This window comes from Pollicipes pollicipes, unplaced genomic scaffold (genome assembly GCF_011947565.3).
Source record: "Pollicipes pollicipes isolate AB1234 unplaced genomic scaffold, Ppol_2.1 Scaffold_4295;HRSCAF=5057_pilon_pilon_pilon, whole genome shotgun sequence".
Lineage (NCBI taxonomy): Eukaryota > Metazoa > Arthropoda > Thecostraca > Pollicipedomorpha > Pollicipedidae > Pollicipes > Pollicipes pollicipes.
Genome location: NW_023596461.1, coordinates 7,136,595 through 7,163,994, shown reverse-complemented (window position 1 = coordinate 7,163,994; position 27,400 = coordinate 7,136,595). Strand labels below are relative to the sequence as shown.

The window sequence follows — 27,400 nt, the reverse complement described above, 5'->3', positions numbered from 1 at the left end:
TGCCGGGATATTCCATGGCTGAGCCTGAATGAAGCCTTAATCATCTGTACTATGAAGTTTCAGAGCTCAGCTGTTCTCAGCTTGGACCGTTTTCGGTCTTGTGCCCACAAACAAGCTCCAGCGCACATGTGCCCACAAACGACAATAATGGGATCACGCGCATGCGTGCGCGCGCGCGTGTATGTGTCATTCTGCATTTACTGTAACCCCTGTACCTGTTGCTCTGACCATGCCATGCTGAGAATGAAATGGTTACGCATTTCGTTAGGGTGGAATTAAGTGTCACCGCTGTAACGAGGGATGAGAGGGAGCGGTCCTTGCTCATCCGGCGCGTTCTCAATCGCACACCGTGCCTCTGCAAATAAGGCGTGCTGGTAACAGTTTATTCGTCGACAGATTAGTGATGGAAGATAACAGCTGCTAGCCCGACCAAGACCTGGCGGCGATCGTCCTCAATAAATAAAACAATGGGCCGCGACGTTACCACACTGGCAGCCTTGCCCTCCGGCCCACACAATCCATACAAAATTACAAATAAGGTGCACATCCTGTAAGGCCTTCCAGTCGCGTCCACGGACCCAGCGGGCAGCCGTCGCCTAGTACGCCCGCCCCCCGCCGGGGCGGCGCCACCGTAAACTATGGTACAAATGCGGGCCGATCTACGACTACGTATATCCTAAGCCGCGCAGAGGCGCCGCAGTGCTGTGCGCGCGGCCGCGACACTGCGCCTCTCCACAACGCGGCGGCAGGCACGTAAAGCTCCGAAAACATAGCACCATCTCAACTCGCGCGTGATAAATGCAAAATGAATCACAAATAACAAGAACATGGCCGACTCTGGCGGGCACTACGACTGACACGGCCGGGCGGCGCGGGCGCTCATCTCACTCGCCGGAAATGTATCACAAGTAACAAAACGATCGCAGCAGCGGCGGCGGCGGAAGCAGCCTACCGCCGCCACTCAATTGCGTGGCGTCGTTGCGCCGTGGCGGCGGCGGCGGTGGCGGCCGCTTCTTCAGCACCGAGCGCGGAGAGTCCATAGAGCGGCTGGGCGGCCGGCGGCGCCTGCTCGTCTGGGCCGCCGTAATGCTGGCGCCAGCCACTGGCCCACGTGCTGTTCCTTGTTGGCGTCCATGCTGGCGAACGGGTCGCGGGAAGCCGAGCACTTCGTGCGGGGACTTCAGGTCCACCTTGCACTTCTCGGCCACCGTCCACTTTTTGTGCATGACGCGCTGCAGGTCGCGCAGGAAGTCGCGCGGCGGCGTGACGTTGCACTGCGGCGAGTCCAGCCGGTTGGGCGGCGCCGCCGGCGGGCCGGCCGAGAGGCGGGTCGTCTCGCTGCGCTTGGGCGGCGGCGGCGGCGGACGGCCGCGCGCGTACACCGGCTGCGGCGGCGCCTCCACCACCACCGCGGCGTCAGCAAAGGAGATTTTCTTGACGCGCTTCTGGCCGCCGCTGCTGTAGATGGGCTCGATGTTGGGCATCGGCGGCGGCAGCGGTCGCCGCGAGCTCGGCCGGCGGCGGCGACTCGCGGCGCGCCGGCGGCCGCGGCGGCAGAGCCGTCACGCGCGGCGCCTCCAGCTCGCGGGGGCTCGGCGGCGGCGGCAGCGAGCTCACCGACCCGGTCATCAGCTCCTCAGGCGGCGGCGGCAGCGAGGCCAGACTCAGCATGCTGCCGCTCATGTCCGGCGGCGGCGGCAGGCTCTCTGAGTCGCTGTCGCCGGCCGACTCGGCGGCCGCTGGCGGCGGAGGCGGCGGCGGCGGCGGCTCGACCAGCCGCGCGCGCACCGTGTCCGTGCTGCGGCTGCTGTCCGAGCTGCGCACGCTGTCCGAGCGCGAGTCGAACGCTTGCGCCCGCTGCCCGTGCTGCGCAGACTGTCGGAGCGCGACTCCATGCTGCGCGCGCTGCCCGTGCTGCGCAGGGTGTCAGTCGCCTGCCGCTCCCGGCGGCGCGTCAGTGTGCCGTTCAGCGACTCGCCGTCGCCGGTGGCGCGCCGGCCAGGCTGCCGCGTCGGCGTCGTCGGCTTCGAGTCGACGGTGTCGGCCGTCTCGTCCGCCTTCACCAGCAGCCGCGTGGTGGACGTCAGCGGCAGCTTGGGCGCCATCGACGGCTTGCGCTTGATGTGCCCTGCGGGGTGGTCGCTGTCGAAGGCGTTCTCGGACGACTTGCTGGAGCTGCTGCCGCTGCAGCGCGACAGCACGCTATCCTGACGTCGCATCGGAGAAGCGCGCCGAGCCCAGGCTCGAGCCTGCCGGCCGAGAGACGGCTGTCAGAGCAGGCGCAACCTGGCGCGTCCACCGCGCCAACTCAAAATCCAGTTGGCCTCAGCCGTAGACCGTGATGCTAGATCATTCAAGACTTAAGCTCGCGGAATGGCTAAGCAATTTGCATTGAACGAAATAGAACAAAGAGTGAAGCAAAAGTCTGACAAAATAGTGTTGCTCAGAAGCATTGCAGAGACAGGAAGAGCGCATAGAGGACACAATTCGCAGCTACTTCCATCTGTACAGACTGGCGAAAGCGTGCTAACCAAACATACAAGACTAGCCTCCTAAGGCAGCCCTCTTCTCCGGTCGGGTGCCAGACCCCTTCCCGTCCAGAGCGAGCCGGCGCGGCCCCTCACCTTCGCTGAGCCGCTCGGCCTGCTCGGCGAGCGCGGCCAGGCTGGCCTCGATGGTGGCGCCCTCTTCGCGACTCGGCGTGCCGGCCGAGGGCGCCACCGACGCCACGCTGAAAGCTGCGCGCGTGCGCCAGCCGGTCGATGTCATCCTGCGCCAGGTCGTCCATCAGCTGCCGGTAGTTTTCCTGCAGCTGGCGGCCGTGCTGCGAACGGGGCCGAGGTCAGGTCATGTCGGGTCGGGTCAGGCTCGTAAGCGGCCTCCCTGACAGGTCGTGGGGTAAGGGGAGGGTTCTGTGAGGATCACGCAGCCGCGAGCGGTGCTGCCGCTGAGTCGTCTCATTGCACAGTGATTTCAAGGGCCTTGTTCACAATTGTCGCGTAGGCACGTGCGCTTACGATTACGAAGGCCATTTCGGCGGCGAAAATACCTTTAAACGAACGCTAAATACGTGTTTGTCACCACAGTGACCTTCCTGCACCCTAATATACGACTGACATTTACATACCGCCAACAAAAACCACAAAACACAACGCCTCCTAACGATGACTAACCGATATACATCACGATCGGCACCGGTCTCCGCGGGCTTGCGGGGACAGCCCGCCCGAGACGCAGGCCTGCTCGCTGCTCGTACCTTGGCCACCCGGATGCCCATCATCCATTGGTGCAGGGTGCGCGCGTCGTCGGCGCACAGGTAGCGGATGTGCTTGGGCGCCTTCACCTGGATCTGCGGGTGCTTCACGGCGAAGCAGTAGTCGGAGGGCGCCTTGTACTTCTTCTTCTTCCAGCCGATGCCGTAGTACCACCTGGGCGCGGGACGGGAGCGGCGTGAGTCCACGCTGGCCGACGGTGCCGACGATCCTGCGGCGGCGGCGGCGGCGGCGGCGGCGGACGCCGAGGCTCGCACAGCCGTCCGGCGCCGCACGGCCGCCGTACTCTCCGCTCTCGCGGCTCGCCGCCAGCGGCGCCCGGCACGAGGCTGACGGCGAGGCCGGAGGAGGCCGGGCCTCTGACCGCGGCCGTGACGCGTCCGCACGAGGCGCGTCATGAGATCATCGCGCGCCGCGCCGGCCGCCGAGCCCGACCGCGCGGTATTGTTGAGTACCATGACGTCACAGCGAGGACGTCACGGCGCTCAGCCGCAGACTGGCTGCATGTGCGGCGCGACACGGAGCCCGCTGCTGACCACACACCAGTGCCGGGCGCAGAGTAACAGAGCACTCAGCCTGCCCGACGGCCGGGCCGTCACATCAACAGCTGCCGTGCCGGCACGCAGGCCCACAACTCACCTGGTTGATGTCGAACTTGGCCAGGCAGACGAGGTCCTTGGAGCTCTTGACTTTGCCCTTGGGAGAGTAGTAGATGCCGGAGCCGCGCAGGACGAAGTGGTGCCGCTTCCAGGCCTTTTTGCCCTCGGCCTTGAGCCAGAGCTCGCTCTCCACCTCGGGCACGACCGAGCCGGACGCCGAGAAGAACTCCTGCCGGACAAGCGCGCGCGGTTAGTGGTGCCAAGCGCGTCAGCACCGCCCAAGCTTCACAGCCCACGTCGGCACGTCGGCGCCGACGGCAGACGTCGATTCCGGCGAACGGCCCGGCGGAGGGCTTTTTGCCGGCCGGCGGCAAACATCAGCGCTACAGGAGCCGACTGCCGACACCGTTTACTCGGCGCACGACGAGGCGCCGCGCGCTCCACAGACAACCGACCGCCCCGCAGCGATATTGACCGCCGCGCCAGAGCACGCGCCGGAGCGGCTGCAAAACAGGCGTCCAATGCAGATCTGGTGCACGCCGGCCGTGTGATCTCGTGCCGCGCGGCTTAAAGGGGTCATTTATCAGCCGTTTGATCCGCTGTGCGCGCGTCGCGTGGGACGAAAGAGGAGTAGTCACTTTCGGCGGGCCGAGTAGCCGATTTTTCATCGTAAGCGATGCAGTTAGCGAGCCCATTCAACAGCCCTGAAAACCGAGCGCGCTAGTGAATCAGGCGCGGCCAGCGGAAACGACAGGCCCGTTAACGGACGGAAGTCGACCTGAGGATTTGCGACCATGGAAGCCTTTTGGAGAGCGAGTTAATAGGGCTGTCGGACGACGCGTTCCGTCGGAGGCTCGTCGTTCCCGGCAAGGAACTACGAGCCCCGCAAGGCCAGGAACATCCAGCAGTCATGCACATCGTTCCCTATTAACCGCCCATTGTCGTCGCTGTTCATAGACTTAATGCCGCATCCTCATCGTTTTTTTATCGACATGATGTTCCACACTGGACCGCAGCATGGCAACGGGTCATTTTTAAGCGTGGCGATACCTTCAAGAGCTGCTTTAGCGTCCGTAGGACCGCTACGGGCAGCACACCTCCCGCCACGGTACGCGCACACCGCACCTCTCCGGCCAGCAGACCTCCCACCCACGGCACGGCGCGGCGCACACCGCACCCCTCCGGCAAGCAGACCTCCCACCCACGGCAAGGTGCGGCGCACATCGCACCCCTCCGGCCAGCGGACCTACCACCCACGGCACGGCACGCGCACGCCGCACCCCTCCGGCCAGCAGATCTCCCACCCACGGCACGGCACGCGCACACCTCCGGCCAGCAGACCTCCCACCTACGGCACGCGCAATCCGCATCTCTCCGGCCAGCAAACCTCCCACCCACGGCACGGCACGGCGCGGCGCACTCCGCACCGCTTCGGCCACGCACCTCGGTGAGTTGGAGGCGCGCATCGTCGTCCATGTGGGCGTGCTGCGCGCCGCTGGAGGGCAGCAGGTACTGCTCGGGACGGGCGAACAGGTCGTATTTGTCGGGCCGCTCCTGGAAGCGCAGCTGATTCTTGGAGTCGCGCGTCCACAGCATCAGGTTGTCCACCAGGTTTTCGTGGTCCTCGTACAGTCGTTCTGCGGGTCAGGCGGGCCGGACGGGTCAGGGGTGAGGTAGGGAGGGTCGGGCGGTGGATCCGATGAGGGGTCAAACGACAGGTCAGAAGCAGGGTCACAGGTCACCGGGGTCAGCTGAGTGGTGACGGAGACGGGGCAGGCGGGCAAGCCCGCACTTCGGGCGGAGAGACACACAGTGGTTCGGTACGCTCTTGGCAGCCTGGGAGTCGGGAAACTCGGGGGAAAATCAAGAGCAGGGCCAATTCCGCCACATACAGGCTCCATAACACCGCTGAAGACTGGCAATTTAGAGTCGACGTCCGTCAGTGTTCGGACTACGCAAACAAGCTCTGCTAGCGTTCGAACTATACAAACAAGCTCCTCAAGTTACCGCCCACAATGCGGCAGAATATCACAGAGCGAAAGTCCCAACGCAATTTCAGCCGGAACAGCCAAACAAAATTTCAGCCAAACAAAAGGAAGGAAGGTCGAGATGCGGAACAACAAAACGGTCCGAGGGCAGGCCAAGTTCAGCAGACCACAAACAGCCAATCACTGGATGCGTCTGAGAGCTCGGACCAGGCTCACTTCCCAGAGAACTGGGGAAAGCCTCTTGAAAGAGGACACCGTGGTGGGGACGTGCGTGGCCGCGTGGACATGTGCGACTGAGAGAGAGACGAACATATGTAGGCTCAATTTCCTTTGCATGGCGAGTTGCCCACCCGAGCTCTTCCACGAAAAATGACGCCAACGATTTCAACTCTCACATGTGGGCACTGCGCGGACACGAAAACTATGCGTCCCACAGCCCGAGCTGTCTGACGTAGCTCTCACAGGCGCCAATCGACGGCCCGACCACGTGCGGCCCAGGGCCTCACCCATCAGCAGGTCGGGCAGGTACTCGACGACAGCCCAACGCGGCTCCATGCGCACGTGGTTCTTGTCGGCCAGCAGGCGGGTCACGTGACCGCACGTCATCTTCTCGTCGACCAGCAGGCTCTTAGTGCTGCCGTCGCCCGTGAACGCCTTGATGAACAGCTTCTTCACGTTGGCCTCTCTGATCTTCTCCAGCGCCAGCTTGATCTTCTCGGCCTTAATGCGCGCCGCCTGGTCCGCCTGAGAACAAGCCAGGTGGCGAGCGCGTCAGCCACGGAGAATGCGGCGTGCAGTTTGCACAGCGCGCCGACAAACCACAGACGCGACACATCAACGCAGGTGGCGACGGCGAAGGCAGCTGCACGGGCCGGCCCGCCCGCCCCAATGGCTGACTTCACAAGCAACCGCCAGAGGCCGGCCACCAACGTTAGTCTAACTCGCATTCTTCAACGGTGTCGCTGCTAGTTTTTTAGTTTTTTAGTGTCGCAACAGGCGTCGCTGCTGCATTAGCTGGGTTCAGCGTCGGGGCCTGAGCGAGCGTACGCCGCCGGCTCCGCTGCAGCCGCGGCCCGTCGTCGGGAGAGGAGGGCGACCTCCAGCGCGTTCAGAGATGAGCGGCAGTCGGCTGCAAGTGGACCGGGCAGCAAGCGAGCAGCGGCGCCCACCGAGCGATGCGCGGCGCCGCATTCCGCCCTGGCCGGCGCCCTGTGGCGTCAGCTCAGCGCCGCCCCCCCCCCTCCCCCTCCCCGGCGGCCCGAGTCAACACGGCGACCCGCCCACCGGCCGCCGCCGCTGCTGGTCGGGCGGGGCTGAAGCTGAGCTGGCTGGGAGGCGGCCGTTTGGGGGCGGGCGCAGCGAGCGCCGGCTACGACAGCAAGGGGCGAAGGTCGGCTGCGGTCGCGACAGCGTGTCAGGTGCGGGTGGGGCAGACGAGGCAACGAAGAGTGGATGGAGGGGGGTGGGGCACGGAGTAGTCAGGTAGGGCCACTCCTACGCGTATGGTCTTTTGGCCAACATTTCAGAGTGCACTAGTATGGAGAAACACCGACACCATTGTACTAAACTCACCACCGGTGGCCACACGGGCCAGTGGCACGAAAGCATCTTCAACGCGTTTTAACCCGGCACAGCCAGAACAAATTCATCAGGCTTGCAGAGGCCGGGAGGGGCCAGTTGCCATGGATACCACAGCCGAGGCCAGCCTCCCAGGCCGTATCAAATGCACCCACATGAAGCTGCAGCTGTGGTAACGAGCAGGCCGGGGGCGGGCGGGGGGGGGGGGGGGGGGTCACAAGTGGCGTTGAGCGGGGGACGGGCCGCGCCGATCAGGACCAACTGGAGCCTGCTCGGGGGGGGGGGGCGTGCCCCTGGGCCTCTGGCTGACGAGCGCTTTCCCGTGCCGCCCGGCCCAGCCCACTCCCGAGGAGTCCCAGCGCGCGGTGCAGTGCGGGGCTCGGAGGGCCACCTGCGGGAGAGTCGGAGGGCACGGAGGGCCGCCTGTGCATCACGCACATCTAACGGTCAGAAGCACCACCGCCCGGCCACCGGCAGAGGACGGCGGCGGCCGCTGCTGGCCGGCGCGGGTCCCACCGAGCGCTCCTGTAAACAGAGTCGGCCGCACCGGGTCCCGTTTACCCTGCGCCCGGCGGCCCGTCTGGAGGGCATCAGCTCGGCGGCGGGCGGCTCAAATTAGGCCCGTGCCGGCCGAGGCCGCCCCCAGCCCGTTAGCGCCTGGAAAATAGCGGCCCCGGCCGGTACCTCACACTCGGCGGCGCAACCGCACTGCCCGGCCGCTCACTGACCGCAGCTCACTCAGCCGGAACGGCAGCTCAAAATAGAGAGGGGGGGGGGGGGGGGGTACGGAGCGTGCACCGCTCCAGATGGGCGCGCTCTGTGGAGCGGTGCGGCGACGGCGAGGGGGGGGGGGGGCTGAATCAGCGGCAGAGGCCCCCACGCGCCGGCAAGGCTGCGCCGGCGCGCGGCCGGCCCTCAGCTCGAGGCGCGTGGTGGCAGTGTCGCCCCGCCTTCCAGTCCATCGGACAACACGCGGCCGCCGATGCCGCGCCGGTCTCGCCGCGCCCGCGGCCGACGCCGCACGTCTGATCGCCGCGCACGGCGAGGCGCGCCTGAGCTCGCCTCCGCCGGGGCCGGAGACGCTCCTCGCCGAGGGACGGCCGGAGAGCGTGGCGACGGCCGGGCGCCTGCGCCGCGCCGGCCGGCCGGGGCCGCGGCGGCCGCCGTGTGTTTGTACAGGCGGCGGGGTCGGGCACGGAGCCGGCCTGGACGCTCGGCCGGTCGGCGCTGACATCACCCGGCCACTACTCAAGGACGCTCCCCGCCCATTCATTCGCGCCGGCCGGCCGCCGCGGCGCCGTCTTTGTCTGACCGCTGACACGGGATGCCGCGGGGTAGCCGGCGGGACCACACCGGGCGCGGAGAGACTCCCGGGCAGTGCAGACCCGGCAGGCCAACTGGCGTGTGAGGGAGGCGGGGCAGAGAGCCGAAGTGGCCTGAGATGGGAGGAGAGAGCTGCAGGCAAGGCAGGTCGAGAAAACAGGCATGCTAGAAGGTGGTGCCCTTGGAAGGGACAAGGAGAGGAAATGAGGTGTACAAAGGGCCATGAGAAAACTGCTGGTGAAACCCTGCAAAGGGAACTAGGGAAACCAAGCAAAATTCTTAAAGAAAAACAGGAAACTTCTTGGCTGGGTGACATCAGAGATACCATGAGGGTCTCAGCAGGGGCGGGAACGCCGTCACAGACTGGATGCAGTGGGAAGACCCCTGTTGGAGTACGGGTCACACCACTGGGGGACCGTCATGTGGACCCAAAAGCCCGCAAGATGACCTGCGAGACCCCAGAGAATGTCCCGCAACACTGCATAACCGCGGTCAGCACAGGCAGTACGATGCGAGGTCTCCGCATCGGTCCGCGGGCCACGCCGCCGCGCCTGCAGCCCCCCCCCCCCCCCCCCCCACACACACAACGCTCAGGCCGGCGGTGAGCCGTCGTGCGCGCGCAACGCGCTGCTCCAAACAGACCAGCGCGCGTCGCCGGCATCAATTCCGGCAGCAGATTAAGAGGCCGTCACGTCGGACCGACGGCCAGGCGACCGCTGATTTACGGGGCGAGGCGGGCGGGCGGCCAGGCGGCGCGCCGACGGCCGCGGAGCCGGCCCGGCTGCGGCCGCCGGTGCCGGCCAGCTGCGGCAGATCCGGCCACTCGGGCGCGCCGCCTCCGGTCCCGGTGGCGTGCAGGAGAGCCCGCCGCCGACCTCCACCTCGCGGGCCGACCGCAGAGCGAACGCCGCCGCCCGAGCTCCGCCGACCCGCCCGGCCGAGCCCGGCGGCACGCGCGGCGGGACGGAAGCTCACCTGGGAGGTGGGGCTGGCGGCCGAGCCGACGCCGCTCGACGACTTGGAGACCTCGGTGCGCGCGCCGCTGCCGCCGCTGCCGCCCGACGAGGCCGACGACTCGCTGGACAGCATCGACAGGTTGTCGGAGAAGGCCGAGTCGTTGTCGGGACTCTCGGTGCGCGGCCCTGGGGAGCAGAGCAGCCGTCAGGCGTCGGCCGGACAGGGGACCCGCAAGGTCAGCCCAGGTCAGCCTGACTCGGCCTGACTCAGCCTGACTCGGTCAGCCTGACTCGGTGTGTGGTGTCCTATGCACCGGGCATCCTGAGAATGAGCAGTGGGCAGTGAGTGAGGAACATGGCGAACAAAGACATGGGAGAGGCGAGATGTTGAACATTATTCCCAGCATGTTTGTAGCGGTGAGGGCGGCGGTCAAGGCGTGCCAAGCAATACCAGACATCGCCAACTGCTTCAGAAGTCTGACTCACAGCCGGTTCGTGACGGCGTCCGCATTCCCTGGCATTGTAGCACATTCCGACAGTCGAACCTTAACCACGTGTCGAACCACGCATTCGAGTCACACACACGCATACACACGCTTCAAGGTGCGGCAGGGCGCGGGCCATGCAGACGCTGCAGCGCTGTCGCTGCTCCTGGCACTCCATTGGCACCTTTCTCAGACCGCTGCGTCCACTCGACGTCCGACGCGTAGTTGACCTCGAACTTGGGCCGAGCGCCTCCGCCCATGGTGGCGGGCTTCCGTGCAGGGACCGGGTGCAAAGGCGCCAAACTATCCGTGCCGCACGCTTCTGCGGACAACAGCACACACTCAGACACCGTCCAGTGACACCGCAGCCGCCCACACGCCCGTCTGTCCCGCGATCACCCCCTCGGCAGATCTCCGTGACTAAGACTGGCTTTCCTGCCGGCCGCGTACGCGACGCGGTGGTGCATGACATAGGATTCCGCAGCGGTGCGATCAATGTCGCCGGCGTCTTCGCCCGCTACAAAACATCTAATTCAGCGGAAACCTTTCCCGACGCCGTCATCAGCCGTTTCAAAGGAAAAGTTACGCCACCGCGGCGCACAATGTACACGTAAGAGGATGCACGGCAGCCGGGCCATTCTCTCCGACAATTTGCGGGAGGACTGACGAAATCACAACTGACGCGCGCCTGAAACGCGATCACCAGCAGCCATCTGTCGCCGCGGCCTCGGCCACGCTCGGCCGACCACCGCCGAGCCGGAGCTGTTTGTCTGTCGGCTCCCGTCCCCGGGCGCGCCGCGTTCGCCGCTCCCGGCTGACGGCGCCGGCTTGTGTCGCGGCGCCGACGCGGCAAAAACAATCAACCGGCGGGGCAGACAATGCGTGCGTCGCTATGTAATGAGCCGGTGTGCCGCCCGATCACGCTACAGCGACGACGCAAATTGGCGCCGGTCGTCGGCAGTCCTTTGTGCCGGTCACCGCGACCTGGAATTAGCTCACGGCCGGCGTCGGCGACAAACGAGTTCGGATGAGAGATCGGGGAACAATGACGGTCACACGGCCCGCCCGATCGGCCGGTGGCGAGCTATGCCTGTCCGCCCGTCGGCCGGCGGTGAGCTATGCCTGTCCGCCCGATCGGCCGGCGGTGAGCTGTGCCTGTCCGCCCGTCGGCCGGTGGTGAGCTGTGCCTGTCCGCCCGATCGGCCGGCGGTGAGCTGTGCCTGTCGGCCCGTCGGCCGGCGGTGAGCTGTGCCTGCCCGCCCGTCGGCCGGCGGTGAGCTATGCCGGTCCGCCCGTCGGCCGGCGGTGAGCTATGCCTGTCCGCCCGATCGGCCGGCGGTGAGCCATGCCTGTCCGCCCGTCGGCCGGCGGTGAGCTATGCTTGTCCGCCCGTCGGCCGGTCGCTGGGCGACGTCTCGGTAGCGCGGCGGCGGCGGAGCAGCGGCGTTCTCCGCCGGCCGGGGCCGGCGCGCGTACCGCCGCAACGGTGAAGCCATGGGCGGGCCGCATCGGGGCTGTCCAGCGACCAGAGGGGTTCTACGAGGAGCGCAGCAGCGCCGTCGTCGGGCGGAGGGCGCGGAGAGTCTGACCGCTTTCGGCCCTTGCAGCAATGCGTATCTGAAGTTTGGGCGTGCCGGTATGTACCTGTACACCACAACAGTGATCTGACCTCCGATCTGTGATCAACAGTGATCTGATCTGACCTTTGTGCAAAGCGGCTACCCCACATACCCCGCTCTTCTCTACAGCGGTGTGCGCGGACACCAGACTTCACCCTTCTCGCTGTCGCGCCGGCACCACCAGCCGAGCGGTGATTTCCTGTACTGAAGAACTCTTCGCCCCGCGCACTGAGCGACCGCCTGTGCCTCCCCCTCCCCCTCCTCCACACACACACATGCGCGCCCGGGCCCGACGCCACCTCACCTGTCTTCCTGGAGCCGGGCGCGGTCGGCTTGTCCTTGATCTCCTTGTCGAACTGCGTCTCCAACGCACACAGCTCCCCTAGAATAGCGTCCAGCTCGACGTCCTTCGAGTCTGCGGACACAGGCGCCACGTCAGACGCGCGCAACGCGGCGCTCGGCGCGCGCCAGCCTCTGTTTGTGACGGCGCCGTTACATATGGGTACTGGTGATCATAAATCGGCCGGCTGCATGGCAGAGCGCCGCTTTGTGGCCCAGATCCGGTGTGTTCATGGCCGCCCCGCACGGCAGTCCGCGTCCGGCAGCAAAACTCCACCCAGCTGCCGGGAGGGGTCTCAGACTGGGCCTCAGTACCGACAGGGGCAGCTACGCGGGGCGCAGTGGGTACATCCGGCCTCCTCGAGCCGGTCAGCCCAAGCCTGTCCAGCGATGCCGCCCCACGCCCAACAGCCCCAAAACACGGCGTGAATGCCCACACAACCGATGGGCTAACAAAGGAGGAAACAGCAATGCCGTGACGAGCGTTCGGACCCCCCAGACATGCAGCGGCGAGGATGTCCAGCGCCCCAGCGGCGTCCAGGATCGAGCAGCGGTGCTCCGCTATCCCAGGCAGGCCACACGTGACGTGACGTGACGCCAGCGTGACGGCTGCCACGCCGGCGAGGTCACCGACATCTCCCGGCCGCCGTGCCGTGTTCAGCAGCGGTCTGTCGCGCCCGAACCCGCTGTGACGGCCCGCCACTGTCTGTGGCGGTCAGTCACGAATCTCCCCGCCCGGGTCTCCCGACAGGTGTCCGTAGGGGGGAGGGGGGCGGAGCAGCACGCCGCCGCGCGGTAACGAGGCGGGTCGGGCCGGCCGCGCCCCCCACACGCGGGCAGTCGAACGGCACCTGAATCACCGGTCGGCGGCCGAGCGGACGCTGCGCCGGCGATGGCCGGCCGACCCGGCCGGAAGCCGCATGCATTATGCATTTACATGCGTTGTTACGGCCGGTTTACTGTCCAGGCCGTCCTACCGATCATCACAAGTGCTATCCGCTCGTATCAAGCGAGCTATATAACCCGGCGGACGGGCGCCGGTAAGCCCGAGTGATCACCATGCACCTGATCCCCAGGGTCTCAGTCAAGCACTGATTGTCTTCCCCACCTCCTCTGTCCTGCCTCCTCCGCTCTGCCCGGCTTACCTTCGAGGACGGCCATGGAGAGCCGGTAGGAATCGGTGCGTGGCGCATGGCTGTACTTCTCCACCGAGCTGGCCGAGCCGGGACGCCCGCCAGACCCGCACGCCGTGCCCGAGTCCAGACCCTGCAACAAACGGCACCAGGGTCAGGTCAGGTCAGGTCAGGCCGCACATCACTGGTCGGATCACGGCCAGGTCAGGTCAGCCTCAGATCCACATGTCTGATCAGGAATTGGGTCAAGAGCCCGATCAGGGCCCGGTCGCACCTCCCGAGAAAACAGGGGGCGGTACACAACACCCTCCCGGGCCAGGGGCACTCGCGGGACGGCGGCGCGCGAGGGGAGGGGGAGGGGGGAGGGGAGGAGGCTATCGATCGAACGCTGGCGGCCATCAAAGCCAATCTGCCGAGCGGCGCGGCGCCGCTCTGACGGTGATCCGTCTCCCGTGCGTCCGCCGCGCCGCCGAGCTCATCTTAGCCAGGGCGCCACCGCGCCACGTCGGTATCGGTGACGCCCCGGCCGCAGGACCCCACAAAACGCCGCCAGGATGCTCGACCTGCAGGCCTTCCGCCAGGATACTCGACCTGCAGACCTTCCTCCAGGATACTCGACCTGCAGACCTTCCTCCAGGATACTCGGACTGCAGACCTTCCGGCAGGATACTCGAACTGCAGACCTTCCGCCAAAATGCTCGACCTGCAGACCTTCCGCCAGGATACTCGAACTGCAGACCTTCCGCCAAAATACTCAACCTACGGACCTTCCGGTAAGATGCTCGATCTGCAGACCTTCCGCCAAAATACCCGACCTGCAGACCTTCCCGCAGGATACTCGACCTACGGAACTTACGCCAGGATACTCGACCTACGGACCTTCCGCCAAGATACTCGACCTACAGGTCTTCCGGTGGACACTCGAGCTGCAGACCTTCCGGGCCGGCCAGCCTTCCTGTCATCTAAACAGGTCCACCTACTGTTACAAACAGCTGTGGTGCCAGTGATCGAGATCCTCTTACTGATTATTTGCATGGCCCAGAGGTGCCTGCCTGACCGTTAATCAAACGGCGCCTAGCACCGGACCCTGCAGGTTGCAGGGCTGTTCGAGCTGCGCCCGGCCATCCAGGGGTGGCCGACCCGTACGGCTGCGTGCCGCGGACACAGCGGCGCCTACCGGCAGTCAGCGGACAGGATGGCTCTATTGTCGGGGGACACACCGGGACAGGACGTCGGACAATCCGCCGTCCGGGCCTCCTCCTCCTGCAGCGGCGGCTTTTTGCTGTATTCAGCCCGCTGCGAGCCGACAACAATCACCAGGGACAAACGTAAGGCGATTACAGCGCATTCATTGCAGCCGTGTCCGCCGACAAAAAGACATATTGCTGACGCTGATTGTCGTTTTTACGCAACTCGGCCGGTGGGCAGCGCCCGGGAGAGCTCAATTGAGCCGGAGGGGGGGGGGAGGGGGAGACGCACGCCTTCAGGGTGACAAAGAGGAAGGCCGGAGGAAGGCCGCCCTCCGAGAAGACAGAAGACCATCACAGCTGACAGCTGACCCTGGCCGCCCTCTGAGATGACAGCGGACGGCCACGCGCGGAGCTCTAGATTGCTCACACTTCGCAGCCGAGAGGCAGCGTTACGCTCAGTGCACCCGGGGGAGGAGGGCCAGACAGCCGTAAAGGCGCCAGATAGCTCGCTCGACGGCCGGCCGCCGCTCCGAGCGCGCCTGCAGGCTGGCGCCGGCCGGGCGGCCCCGCCAAACGGGGCGGCGGCGGCGGCGGTGGCGGGGGCCCCGGCGGGGCGGCCTACCCGCAGCCCCCCCCCCCCCCGCCCGACTCCCGGCGCCGTTAGGCTCGGCGACACGGCCGCTGGTGCCCCGCCGCCGAGCGTTGAACCGGCGCGCGTGCGTGCCGCGGCGCCGGCGGAGGAGGTGAGGTCACGCACGTCCCGTGGGGCGGCGCGGCGGGGCGGTGACGACGGTCATTTGGTGGCGCCACGGCCGGCCGGCCGGCGCCGGCCCCCGCCGCCCGCCGGCCTCTGCAGAGGCGCCGGCGCGCCGCATTAAAGCACGGCCGCTCGCCCCCCGCCGTTCGGACATTTGTCCTCGGCTATAGACGGCGCCACACGCACCTCCCCGCCGCTGACGCCGCCGCACAAGCGCTGCGAACCCCCGCGGCGCACGGCGAGGACCGCGCGGAGGACACCCACGCAAGGCTCTGCGGCGCCTCCCGCACGCATGCACCCGCTCCGCACCCCTCTGCGCTCCTACCTGTGCCGCGCGTGCTCCTGCGTGGCCGCTGGCGCCGGCCGCAACCCGGAGGGCGGCGCACGCACCCCGACGAGGCGCACGTCACCGGGCACCAGCCGCCACTGGCCGGTGCTCTCCAAACAGAGCGTCGGCCGGCGCCGCGCTCCGGACGCTCGGCGACGCCTATCCAAACAGGGCGGCCATGGGCGGCCGGCGCCGCCGAGTGGACGGCTGTTTACGGCGCGCCGCTCAACCAGCCGCTTCCTGCGGCGGCGGCGGCGGCGGCGGCGGCGTTGCCGAGCGGGCCGGGTCAGACGCCACGCGAACGAGGAGGCGCCGGCCTCGCCGGCCGCTGGCAGTACTGCGCTAGGTACCCCGGCCTTTGCGCGGATTTTGGCGGGAACGAGACACGGGACGCCGACGGTGGTATCAGATCGGCAGGTCGGCCTGGGATCATCCCGGCCCGATCGCAGCTCACCACCGGCTCGCCGACCGCAGCGGCGCTCCCGTGTTTGTTTTGTTCCGCGCCGTCAATGCTGTTCACTTTTTCCCTCCAGCTGACCGGACCCGGTTTCCTTGAGCCGACCGGTGTCGCAGGTTTTTCCGCCGGCCCCTCCAGCGCCACACGGCGGGCGCCGCCATGGATCGCCACCACCGCCCGACACACGCGCAGCAGCCCAGGCCCCTCAACCCCAGCTCTGAGCCGCTCATGTGTGCCCCAACCCGCCGAGCGCCCGCGCGTGCCGCGAGACGAGGCGAGGCGTGCGGCGGCGGCCAGGAGCCAGCAGCGCTGGCGGCCCACGGCGGAGTTTCCGGCGCGCCGCTGGCGCCCGGCGCGCGGAATCCCCCGGCGCCGGAAATTCCGGCCGCGCGCACGGCCGTCGGCCGGCTGCCAGCTCCGGCCGCCAGCCAAACAGCAGCCTGACTCACAGGTGCGACCGGCGCCGTCAGCCGTCCGCCGCGGCGTACGAGCGCCCCCGAAGCGGCGCTCGGCTCGGCGGCACAGCGGCGGGGTGCGCTGGCCGCCGGCCGGGCGGGCACACGTGCGCGGCGACCCCCCTATTTCTGCAGCGCCGCCGCGGCGAGGTCGGCGCGGCCGGCGCCCCTGCGGCGCGGTGGCAGCCTGCCAGCGCCGCGCCGGGTTACATCAGCGACGCGCGGCGCCGCCTCGGCGTCGGAGCCGACGGCCGCGCGGGGTCGACAAACCCGGTCACGTGGCGGCGCGGTCGAGCGCGGCGACACGCGACGCTCGCCGCCCGCGCCCTGAGACACGGCCGGACTCGCCGACACCGCCCGGCGGGGGTGGAGCGAGGCGCGCCTGCTCCCGGAGCCGGCGGCGCAGGTGCAGCAGCCGTCCGGGGGGTGACCGGGCTATTTTAGCCGCCGCGGGCGCCGCTGGAGGGCGCCCCGGCCGTCGCCGCCTCGGCCGAACGCCGGCCGGCGGACCGACGCGCCGCCGTGTTTACGGAAACGGCCGTCGGCGGAGTGGCCGGCCAGCTCGCAACCAGCAGCTCCCGCTGTCGCTGCAGCCGCGCTGCAGCCAACTGCAGCAACTTAATCAACTGCATTGGTGCCGCGCCGTAATTAGTGGGCCCAAGTTTCTTGCCGGCTGCCAAATGGAGCACAAAGTTTTAACGGTGAGCCAGCCGCTCACCAGAAGAGCCCAGCCCAGCGCACCGGCGGCGGTTGGAGCCGCAGCAGCTCGGGCGCAGCGGCTCGGGCTGCGGCGGCTCCGACCGGATCGATTCCATTCTGTCTGCCTTGCAGAGAAGCCCAGGGCACCAGCCCGGGCCTCGTCAATCGCTCTCATGACCCAGCAGCCGGCGCGGCCCGCCCCGCTGTGTTCGGTCCTGCGTGGGCTGGCCGGCGGCGCTGATCGTCGACCATTAGTCGGCGGCGACAGCGTCGGTCGTCGACTGAGGCGCGCGGGCCCGACCGGGCCGCCAGCGGCGCTGTAGAGCGCGCCACAGATGAGGGCAGAGGACGGAGGGGAGCGCACGAGACGACAGACATCTCTCGCGACCGAACCGGTCCGTCCCGCCCGCCCCGGCCGTGCTGGCGCGCTCAACCCATCCGGCCCGGTCCGACCCAGCGCGCTCACAACCCCATCCGGTCCGGTCAGACCCGGCGCTCAGAACAGAAACGGAGGCATCCCGCTTATCGCGGCAGCCAGCAGCCGCGCCAGGCCATCAGCACCGCACCGGCCGGCGCCGCACTGGGAGCGCCCGAGCGCCGCCGTCGCCGCCGCCGCCCAGTGGCCGGGTCACGGCGTCCGGGACGTATCGCCGGCCGGCAGCGGCGCTCGTTAGCCGCCATCAGCGGAGGACAGGGTCGGGGCGGGCCGGCCGGCCGCCGCCCCGCCCCGCTATCCCACCTGATCGGTCTGGTCCGCGCCCGTTCTCACGCGCCGCCGGCCGTGACACACGGTCGGCGTCACGGTCTCGCTCAGCGTGACGACGCGCTGCACTGTCGCCGGCGGCGGCCGCGGCACTGGCGGCCGCCGCGCCGCGCGCCCCCCGGCCGCCGCCGGCCGCTCCCCCAATCAAAAAACTCCCCTCCAGCGCGGAGGATCTCGCAGGGGAATCGATCGGCGCCGCGATGAGTCACGAGCGGCGTCCGTCACCGGCGCTGGATGCTGATGGGGTGGAGACGGGGTACCTGTCGCGCGCCGCGGACGATGACCGGGTCACGCGAGGCGCCGCCGCCGACACGACGGCGCAAACAACGACCAGGCAGCGGTAAAGGCGAGCGTGGCGAGGCGTGCCGAGAAGCCGGCCACCCCGAGCGGCCGACCACCCCGAGCTGCCGGCCACCCCGAGCGACTGACCAGCTCGAGTGGCCGGCCACCCCGAGTGGCCGGTCGGCCACCCCGAGCTGCCGGCCACTCCGGGGCGCCCGAACACACAGCGGCCGACAGAACGAGTCCACTTTACATTAGGCGCTTAATTCGGGACCAGTGCTCCGCTCGAGATGGGAATAAATTAAGGCTTAATCCCGCCCCCACTGCAGCCGGGTAATGAGGCCTGAACGGCAGCGGCGGCGACGACGGCGGCGTACAGTCCGTGGCCGCCGACGCGTCCCAGTCCGGGCGCGTGGGCGACGCACGACTCACGCTTGTTTGCTGCGCGACTCACTGACCCCCCCCCCCCCCCCCGATGGGGCGGGGCCCGCGCGTGACGTGGCGGGAAACACGCGATCAGTGTCGACGAGGTGACGCTCGGTCATGCTCCATCACACCATAGGGTCCGCCTCTTCCCTCGAGAGCGACCGTGGCCCAGTTCCGGCCGCATCCTGCCCTGATGACGTCATCGCCGTCTCCCGACGCGACCGGAAGTCGAGGCCTGAGATCATCCCCACCACGCCTGACCGACCTCAATCCCAGCCCACCGCTACCGCTCGCCGCCATCGTCGTCTCCGCCGTGTCATCTCGTCGTCACTCGGCTCGCTCCCCCCCCCCCCCCCCCATCGCCCCCGCGCTCCTCCGCGTCATCATTACGGCAATGAGCGCTCCCGCCCGGCCGTCGGAGGGGCGGTCCGAGGGCCGTGTCAGCCGCGCGGCCCCGGATCGGCACGCGGCGCGGGTCGGCGTCGCTGCCCCGGGCCGCTGCCGGGTCATCGTCGCCGCCCCGGGCCGCCGCCGGGTCATCAGCGGCCGGCCGCTGAGCCGATCGCCGCCGGTCACGTCCGGCGCGCTCGACGGGGCGCCGGGCGCTCGCGCGTCGTTACCGTCGATGCGCGCCAACGACGGCGCGGCCCGGCTTCAGCGCCGCTGGTCCCGGCGGTCGTTTACCTGACGACGGCCGGTATGAGGCGCTCGGCCAGAGCGGGCCAAACGCCGCTGCTCGTCAGCGGCGCTACTTCTCCGATTTAACGCCCGAGATCAGCAGCGGGGCTCTCCAATGTCTGGAAATCTCGAGGATATTGAACTACCTGCGCTGTCTGAAAAGCACAGGCGTTCCGCCCACAGGACGTCTTCATCTAATCCGCAAATGGCAAGCTTCGGGACGCGCCGCGGGCATTGCATAATTCAAAATCCAACGCGGAAGTTTGCGAAACTTTCGGTCCGGTGGTTCGACAGCTCATAAATCGTTCAATACACGTCGCAGCCCATATCCCCGGAAAGCGTGAGATAAGGACGCAGTGAACTGTCGACTGACGGCTTCCCAGCCCAGCGTGACCGGGGAAGGACCCGCCGCTGCCGCCGCCGCTGCGCGCGGAAATCTCACCAAAGCCGTCGCACGCCGCAGTCGCACAATCAGCCGGCCGATTTTCAGCCGACATCGATTTCCTGTCAGGCAGCAGCGGGCGGCGACAGGCGGCGGCATACGCCGTGCCTCCGGGCTCGACCGCCGCCGCCGCCGCCCCCGGGCTCCGCGCCGCCACCTCCGGCTCGGCCGTCGCCGCCCGGCCGACCCGGAAGCGCCGGCGGCCGCACCTCCAGGCGGCGCGTGCCGAGCCTGCAGGGTGACCGCGGCCGGGAGCAACGGCCGCCGGCCATTAGCGGCTCCGGAGGCGCGCACTCTCGGCCGAGACTCGAGCGCGTCACTGGCGCCGCCGCAAACAGCGCCCAATTAGCGGCGACCAGAGCGGCGCGCACCGCCGCGCCACGGCCGCCGCGCAAAAACGGCGACATCCGATATTGCAGCCGGGAAGAGGGGAGCCGGCGGCCGGAGTCTCCGGCGCCGACCTGCGTCTTTGTCCCGCCCGCAGTCAGCGGCGTGCGTCCTCTGGCGTGTGCTGTGCCCGGCGGCGGCTGCACCACAGGAACAGGCGGCGGGCCAGCGATCGCCGATGATTGATTCTACCTCCCACTGGACGGTGATTGGGGCGGGGGTCACGCGCTCACACGCTCACACACGGCTGGCCAGCCTCACACGCGCAGGGAGGCGGCCCGGCGCCGCTCCCATACGCTCGTTAAAGCCGCTTGTCCCACGGCGATAACCATAATAGAAAGGGTGATTGTTTACCGATATGACAACGCCCGCGCGTTCATCCGTTCGGCATCGGAGCGCCTCGGGGGCGATAAGTCCCGGGGTATCAAAACGCGGCAATTTAAATCAGTGAACGTGACTCGACGGCCGGCCAGATAAGCCACGGCCGAAAGAAAAACCCGAGGCGTAAACCACGCCGGGCGAGAGAACCCGTCGTCGCATGCAAAACAGGCCAATAAAACGGCCCGCTCGGCTGCCGCCGTCGGCGCCGACGGCTCTCGGTCCGCCGGCGCCGGGGCGAGTCCACCCGCCGGCCGGGGGAGGACGGCAGCTCAATCTCCCGCCGAGGCCCGCGCCATAAATTATGCCGGCGCGACCAGGAAGCCGGCCGGCCGACAGAGCGGGCCGTGTTTACCCGGCTCTCTAGCGGCGCCGGCGAGCCCGGTGACGACAGCGGACGGCTGCAGCGCGCGGTGGCGCGTCGAGACGGCACACCGCCGCCGGCCAGCGCGCGCCGACGCCGGTCGGCGCCAGCCCAACCGAGACGTCGCCGGCAGCTCCCGCTAACGGGCTCGGCGTCGGCGCCGCGTGTCCGGGCCAGGTCATCCAGCTAAGTGGTCTGGCGATGGGCCGCCCTCGAACTGATCCAGCCGCCGATCCGCTGCCAGAATCATCTGCCCGGAGCCTGCTGCGCGCCAAGTTTCCGCCCAAATACTCTGGCGGAGTAAATGCTCTCTAGCCCGCAGCGTTCGCCGATTGGCCTGGTGCCTCCGCGTCGGCCCGGCGGGTCCCAAGAAGCCGTCGTCTTCCGCGAGCCCGGCCACCACTGCCGTCCGCGCTGAGCACCTCTCCACGGGCTATCGTTCCCGTCCGCCTGTTGGAGATCATCTCTTCTGAGCCGACCCAGCGGGGCCGGCGGTCAGTGTCAGGCCGACCGGTGGCAGCGGGCTGCTCTAATCGGCGTAATCAGGGCCGACGCGCCGTGCCCGGCCGGCGGCGGCCGCGGCGCCGCCGGCCGCTGCTACCGTGGGAAGGCGGCGCGTGCAGCCTTTGTCCGGCCGCCTCCTCCAGCCCGAGCGTTGGCAACCGGCGGCGGTGGCGAGCGCGGTCGCCGCGCCCAGTCAATGGAGGGGAAGCGACCGCACCCCGCCTCCACCGCTGATGCATGGCTACTGTTTACTCATAAATAAGCGCCCTAGGGTCGGACGGAAGCCGGATATTGTCCGTCCTGCTCGGCCGGTAGTGTGGGGCTGGTTTCCCCGGAGCAAAACAGAAGGGGAGCGCTCTGAAGGAGCTGATCACCGTTCAGAGTCGAGCAGAAATGGCAGCGCCTCGAGGAATGCAGCCAGTTCCGCAGGGAAATGATCCCGCTGACGGAAATGGATTTTCCAATTCCTCGCTTGATTGCGCGCAATGCGTCTTGAGCGGCCGTCGGGCCGGCGGGAGGCTCCACCGAATTGCCAACCGGGCCGACCTCACTGACAGCCGCTGCGCACGAGGACAAGGACACGTCGGCTCGGCCAGCGGGCTTTCCCAAGCGGTTCTGGCGGCAAACCAGCTGGCCGAACCCAGCTCAATGTCAAGCAATGACAAAACACCTCTGTCAAACGAGCCAAATGGGACTTCCGCCAACCTCTGCCTCCCGCGTGCCATCTTGTTAGATCGTTGTTATTCATTACAGAAATCCTCCCTTCATCGTCAGTTTCTCATGCGGTCGCACGTTTTTCCCGCTTTGTTATGTCGTAATTACAAATGGGCTCGCTCCGGCAATGGCGACGGCTCGTCGAGCACGACGAAATGAGCCGCGACGGCCGCTTCATCGCCGACCTACCTTGCCGGCGAACAGCCTCCGCCTGATGATCCCGAACATGACGTCCACGTTTCCGGCGCCGCGAGCAATAACGGGAGCCGCGCCAAACGGCAGCGATTACCGAGCGGGGCAGACGACCGGCGCTCACTTCGGCAGCGCTCGGCGCCGGTCAGCGGACGCGGCGAGCTGCCGGCGAGGCGTCCAGCGGCGCACACGTCGGCGCCGCTGGACCGGCGATGGCGTGAGCCCCCGCGGAGACTGCGGACACGGGCGCACCGACGCCACGACAGTCGTGCGCGCGGCCGAGCGACAGGTGGCGTCCACCGGCCAGTCTCTCCGCCCGTCTCTCTGCCCGTCTCTCGCCGTCAGTCCGCCGTCCGGCGGCGGCCGGCGCCTGTCACAACACCTGCCGACGCCGTGACGTGACGTCCGCCCCGGCGCGTCTCTGTCCGGGCCGACGGCCGCGCACGCTCCAGCACCAGCGCCTCTGTCCCGAGCAGGCAGCCGCGCACGCTCCAGCACCAGGGCCTCTGTACCGGGCAGGGGCCGCGCACGCTCCCGCACCAGCGGCTCTGCGCCGTCTCTCCGCCGGCCGGGCGCTGCCTCTTGCGTCCCCGCTTCGGCAGCGGCGGAGGATCGGTCCGTGCCACTGGTGCGCGTGGTCACGACGGCAGTCACAGGGACCAATCCGCTCCCCGTCCAGCGACCGACTGTCCGTGCTCTAGCCCCGGCAGCGACGACCGTCACAGTCTGTCACCGGCCGACTGCTCGCTCGCCCTGAGGCCTGCGCCGAAGCTTCAGCCGCGGAGTGAGGATCGGAGCTCCCCAGGCTGGCTCCACACTCGTCACGAGACCTCCGCTCGCGCGTCGCCGGCGGGTGGCGCCGCGTCGGCGTCGACGATCCGCTCCACAGGCGGCCGGGACTCCGTCGGCGGCGGCAACCCGGGAGCGCCGACACGCACGTCCGACCCCCGCAGCCGCCGCGGCCGCACAGCGCGTCCCGCTCTCGGTCGATGGGGAGACGCGGCCGGCCTGCCCGCCCGCAGGTGCGCCGCCGCCGCCGCCGCCGCCAACCGGGGGACGCCGTCGCCCCGGGCGCGCGGTCCCTCCCGATAGACGGCACCCTCCCGACGGACGGCACCCTCCCGACGGACGGCACCCTCCCGACGGACGGCACCCTCCCGACGGACGGCACCCTCCCGACGGACGGCACCCTCCCGACGGACGGCACCCTGCCGGCAGACGGCACCCTCCCGACGAACGGCACCCTCCCGGCAGACGACACCCTGCCGGCAGACGGCACCCTCCCGGCAGACGGCACCCTGCCGGCAGACGGCACCCTCCCGACGAACGGCACCCTCCCGGCAGACGACACCCTGCCGGCAGACGGCACCTGCAGATGCCAGGTTGGGCCGAGCGGGCGCGGCCCGCGCCGCCGCCGCCGGCAGACGCCACGTGCGAGACGGGTACGGGACAGCTGCGTCCCGGAGCAGCCGGCTCAGCGCAGGGCGGAAGGGGCGGACTTTTGTTGCCGGCGGGACACCGCCGTGTTAATCCCTGCCTAATGAAGAGTCAGTTGTCAGCCAATGGGCTTCTGCGCTCCTCCCATCTCTGCACCAAAGGGAAATACGAGACAGCGCCGCCACGGCTATTTGTAGTGATAGCGATATCTTCGCGTCCTTGTGGTAACGATTACTTGAGCTCTGGTAGTCCTCTAGCCCCACGCTCACGAACGTCAGCGGTACTTGAGCGCGGAGTGAGCCAAACATCCGCTCGAACATTAGCACTTGAGAAGGTCGGTCGTGTCGGGCCGGGCCGAGTCGACTCGAGCCGGGCCGAGTCGACTCGAGTCGAGCCGAGTCGTGAGCCCTGCCGACATCTGGTTCGCGGGACTCAGATGGCGCCACGCTGTCCTCCACATCCCCGCCGCCGCCGGCGACCGCCCACGGCCTACCGCGCCGGATGACAGCATGAAGGCTGGCGGCGGTGATGTCAGGCGGCGGCGTTTATTTTGCCAGCCGCGCCGAATTTTGCAGCGGCGCGCTCCGGAAGGCGGCGGCTTCCTGCGCGGCCGGCCGTGGCGAGGACGGTCCGAGGACCGGCGCACCCGCGCGTGGCACGGCGGGCGGCGCGCCACGTCGCCGCGGCGTTCACCGCGCCCCGCACGTGAGCCAGACAGCGGTTGTCCGGATGACGGTGGAAAGCTGTCCGGATGACGGTGGATAGCTGTCCGGATGACGGTGGATAGCTGTCCGGATGACGGTGGATAGCTGTCCGGATGACGGTGGGTAGCTGTCCGGATGACGGTGGATAGCTGTCCGGATGACGGTGGGTAGCTGTCCGGATGATGGTGGGTAGCTGTCCGGATGACGGTGGATAGCTGTCCGGATGGCGGTGGATAGCTGCAGAGCAGATGCCTGCTGCGCCGTCGGATGTGAGGGTTTAAAATGTACGGTGGGCTTTCGCGGCCAGATGGGGGATGAACAGTGGCGGGGTTCATCAATATTCGCCGGTGTGGTCGCGGCAGTGCCGCCTGTAAATCTCAGGCTCGTATAGCCAACTTTACGTCTGTTTACTGACGAAATCGAACGGGGTTTATGACGCTGAGAAAAACTCTGAAACACGAGAGCGGTTCCTATTGACTCGGAAGAACGTGAGTCGACTGGCTGACTGGCTCGTGTTTGCTCGAGAAATGTGCGTCGCGCTAAACAAACGAGCAAAGGCGATGAATTTCGGTCCTTATTGAATGATTGTTGGCCTAGGATAAACCCATCCACGTCCCATAAAAACTGATGAGCCAGCAAACATCACCAGGCGTAATTATTACACACCACCGGCACGTGTGACACACGAGACCAAATGCATACTATTACCATAAGGGTGCTGTCAGGATAAGAATAAGAGATAGCCTCCCGTCGACCATTAATGGCTATGTCTGAAAAAACAAACCGAGGAGCTTTGTCCCCATCTACCCCTGCATCCAGCCCAGTATACATTAACTCAATTACCCTCAATAGGGGGGGGGGGCACAGCTGGGTGAAGAGGGAGGGGATGGGGCAGGCCACGTACACAAAAGACCCCACCAGACCTCAGCCACCGGAGGCCACGTGGCATGAGGACTCAGTGACAGGGCACAGTGTGACAGGGCACACTGCAGGAACAATACGGCCAGCGGGTCAGGCCGAAGAAGACGCTGAACACTGAACACCAGCAAAGAGCCGTTGCCGACGGAAGCCAGGTCTACGGGAGGCCTTCCGACGGTCGTCCCTCACGCTATTTTCGGACGCCGGGAGGCAACGGACCCGTCCTACGAGGACTCTGTCTCGTCTTATCTGGCAGACGTCTGACGTCAGCACCGGCGCTGCAGGCCGGGCCCGGGCCAGCTGCAGCCCGTATCGGGCACAGCAGGCCACGACAGAACTGGAACGGGCTCCGACACAGAAACACCTGCAGCGGCCGGCCCCCACTCCCGGCGGGCCCGGCGGTCGGTTTTCCTCGGCGCCAGATTACGTTTCGCACGCTCATGACGGCAGCGGCCGCCAAAAACGCGGCCGTGATTGGCTGGGAAACGGCTGTTTTTCTGAGGCACGGCGCGGGCCGGCGCGCTGCCGCTGCATCAACCCGGAAGCCAGAGCGCGGCAGGTCACCGCGTCCCGGGGCGGCGCTCGGGGACAGACCATGCACCGCTCTCAGCGACGCCCTCCAGAGAAGGGAGGGGGGGGGGGGCGCTCAGTTAGCACGCGACACTCAGCCAACTCGTTTCCGGCCGGGCGGCGTGAGCGGCCGTAAACCCTGACAACTACGGGCATCTCGTCTGAGGGCGGCGCGCCACGCGCTCGTCAAGGCTCCCAAATCTCGCCCGGGACGTTTACTACCGGCGCTGGAGCCGCCGCTCGGCGCACGTGAGCAGGCGTGCGGACCGCTCGACGGTAACTACCGGCACTGTAGCGGCTGGGACGGAGGTGACAACGAGACAGACCCCATGCCGCCACATGGCGCGGACCCCCGGGACATCCCAGCGCCGGCCGGCGGGGCCACGCGTTTACGGCACCTGACGCGGTCGGCCGGCGGCGGCGCGCTGGTTACCCTCGCCCAGGAGACTCGACCTCGCGCTGATGACAGGCACGGTCCGGACCGCCGCTGCCGCGCCGCTCGTCACCTCTCGCAGGACGCCGGCGGACGGTGCCGGCCGGCCACCAGCTGATGGCGGGCGGCGATCCTCGGAGGCCCGCCGCGTGGCCGCTTATTTCCTCGCCCTCCCGTCGCGATGAGTCAGGCCGGCCACCCTCCCACGCGTGATTCAGCGCCGCGGACCGGCCGGCCGGCCGCCGCTCGCCGCACCACACCACGACCCCACGCTCTCGGGCGGCAGGACGGCCACCAACGACGACGCGATGAGGGGACGAGCGATGAAGCAGTCGCCCTCCTCACCCGGTCACGGACCGCCCTCAGCGACGCCCCGGCGGTCGCTCCGAGCGACCGACCCAAGCCAGGCGCTCACTGCGGGAGTGGTCCGCCACGCGGTCGGCCATCAGCGGTGATTTTTCAGCGCGCCGACGGCTGGTCGCGGCCGAGTTGAGACGGAGCAAGCAGCCGCGCCTTTCGGTCGTGATGCACAGTGACGGCCGCGCCCTCCGTCGCCATGCCGGCCCGAAGGTCGCTCCGACCTGTCGTCAGCCGGCGGCGCGTTTAATTCCATGCCGTTCTCAGTCCACTCCGGGCCCTTCTCAGTCCACTCCGGGCCGTTCTCAGCCCGCTCCGGGATGTTCTCGGTCCACTTCGGGCCGTTCTCAGCCCGCTCCGGGATACTCTCAGCCTGTTCCGGGCGATTCTGTCAGCTCCGAGCCGTTCTCATCACACTCCGGGCGGTTCTGAGTACGCTCCAGGCCGTTCTCAGTCCAATCCCGGCGCGCGGTCTCCGCCCGTCGCGTGCCCGAGGACGGGCGGACGGCCGGTGCTGAGAGCTGTGCAGGGCGGGCCAGCTGGCCGGCTTTGGGCTCCAATCCGGCGGTCAGCGCAGCCAAGGTCGGACAAAAAGCCCGCCCACTGCCGTGTGGCGCACCGGTCCACTGTATGTACTGAACGGAGGTGAGCTGGCTGTTCAGGTCCGAGTAAA

The 27,400-nt window shown here is 67.9% G+C and overlaps 1 protein-coding gene across 1 annotated transcript in view; it reads right to left on the bottom strand.

Annotated features, from left to right (window-relative positions):
• The window catches only part of LOC119096614 (amyloid beta A4 precursor protein-binding family B member 1-interacting protein-like), a 30,098-nt gene extending 7,667 nt beyond the window's left edge, over positions 1-22,431 (bottom strand). Inside the window, 15 exon segments of the mRNA XM_037219512.1 lie at positions 953-1,502; positions 1,579-1,725; positions 1,905-2,142; positions 2,204-2,249; positions 2,625-2,736; positions 2,738-2,824; positions 3,257-3,428; positions 3,895-4,100; positions 5,315-5,508; positions 6,366-6,603; positions 9,736-9,902; positions 10,386-10,523; positions 12,125-12,235; positions 13,305-13,425; positions 22,306-22,431. Of these exon segments, the coding sequence (XP_037075407.1) occupies positions 953-1,502; positions 1,579-1,725; positions 1,905-2,142; positions 2,204-2,249; positions 2,625-2,736; positions 2,738-2,824; positions 3,257-3,428; positions 3,895-4,100; positions 5,315-5,508; positions 6,366-6,603; positions 9,736-9,902; positions 10,386-10,523; positions 12,125-12,235; positions 13,305-13,425; positions 22,306-22,344 (2,566 nt within the window). The 5' untranslated portion in view covers positions 22,345-22,431.
• Between the last annotated feature and the right edge of the window lie 4,969 nt (positions 22,432-27,400).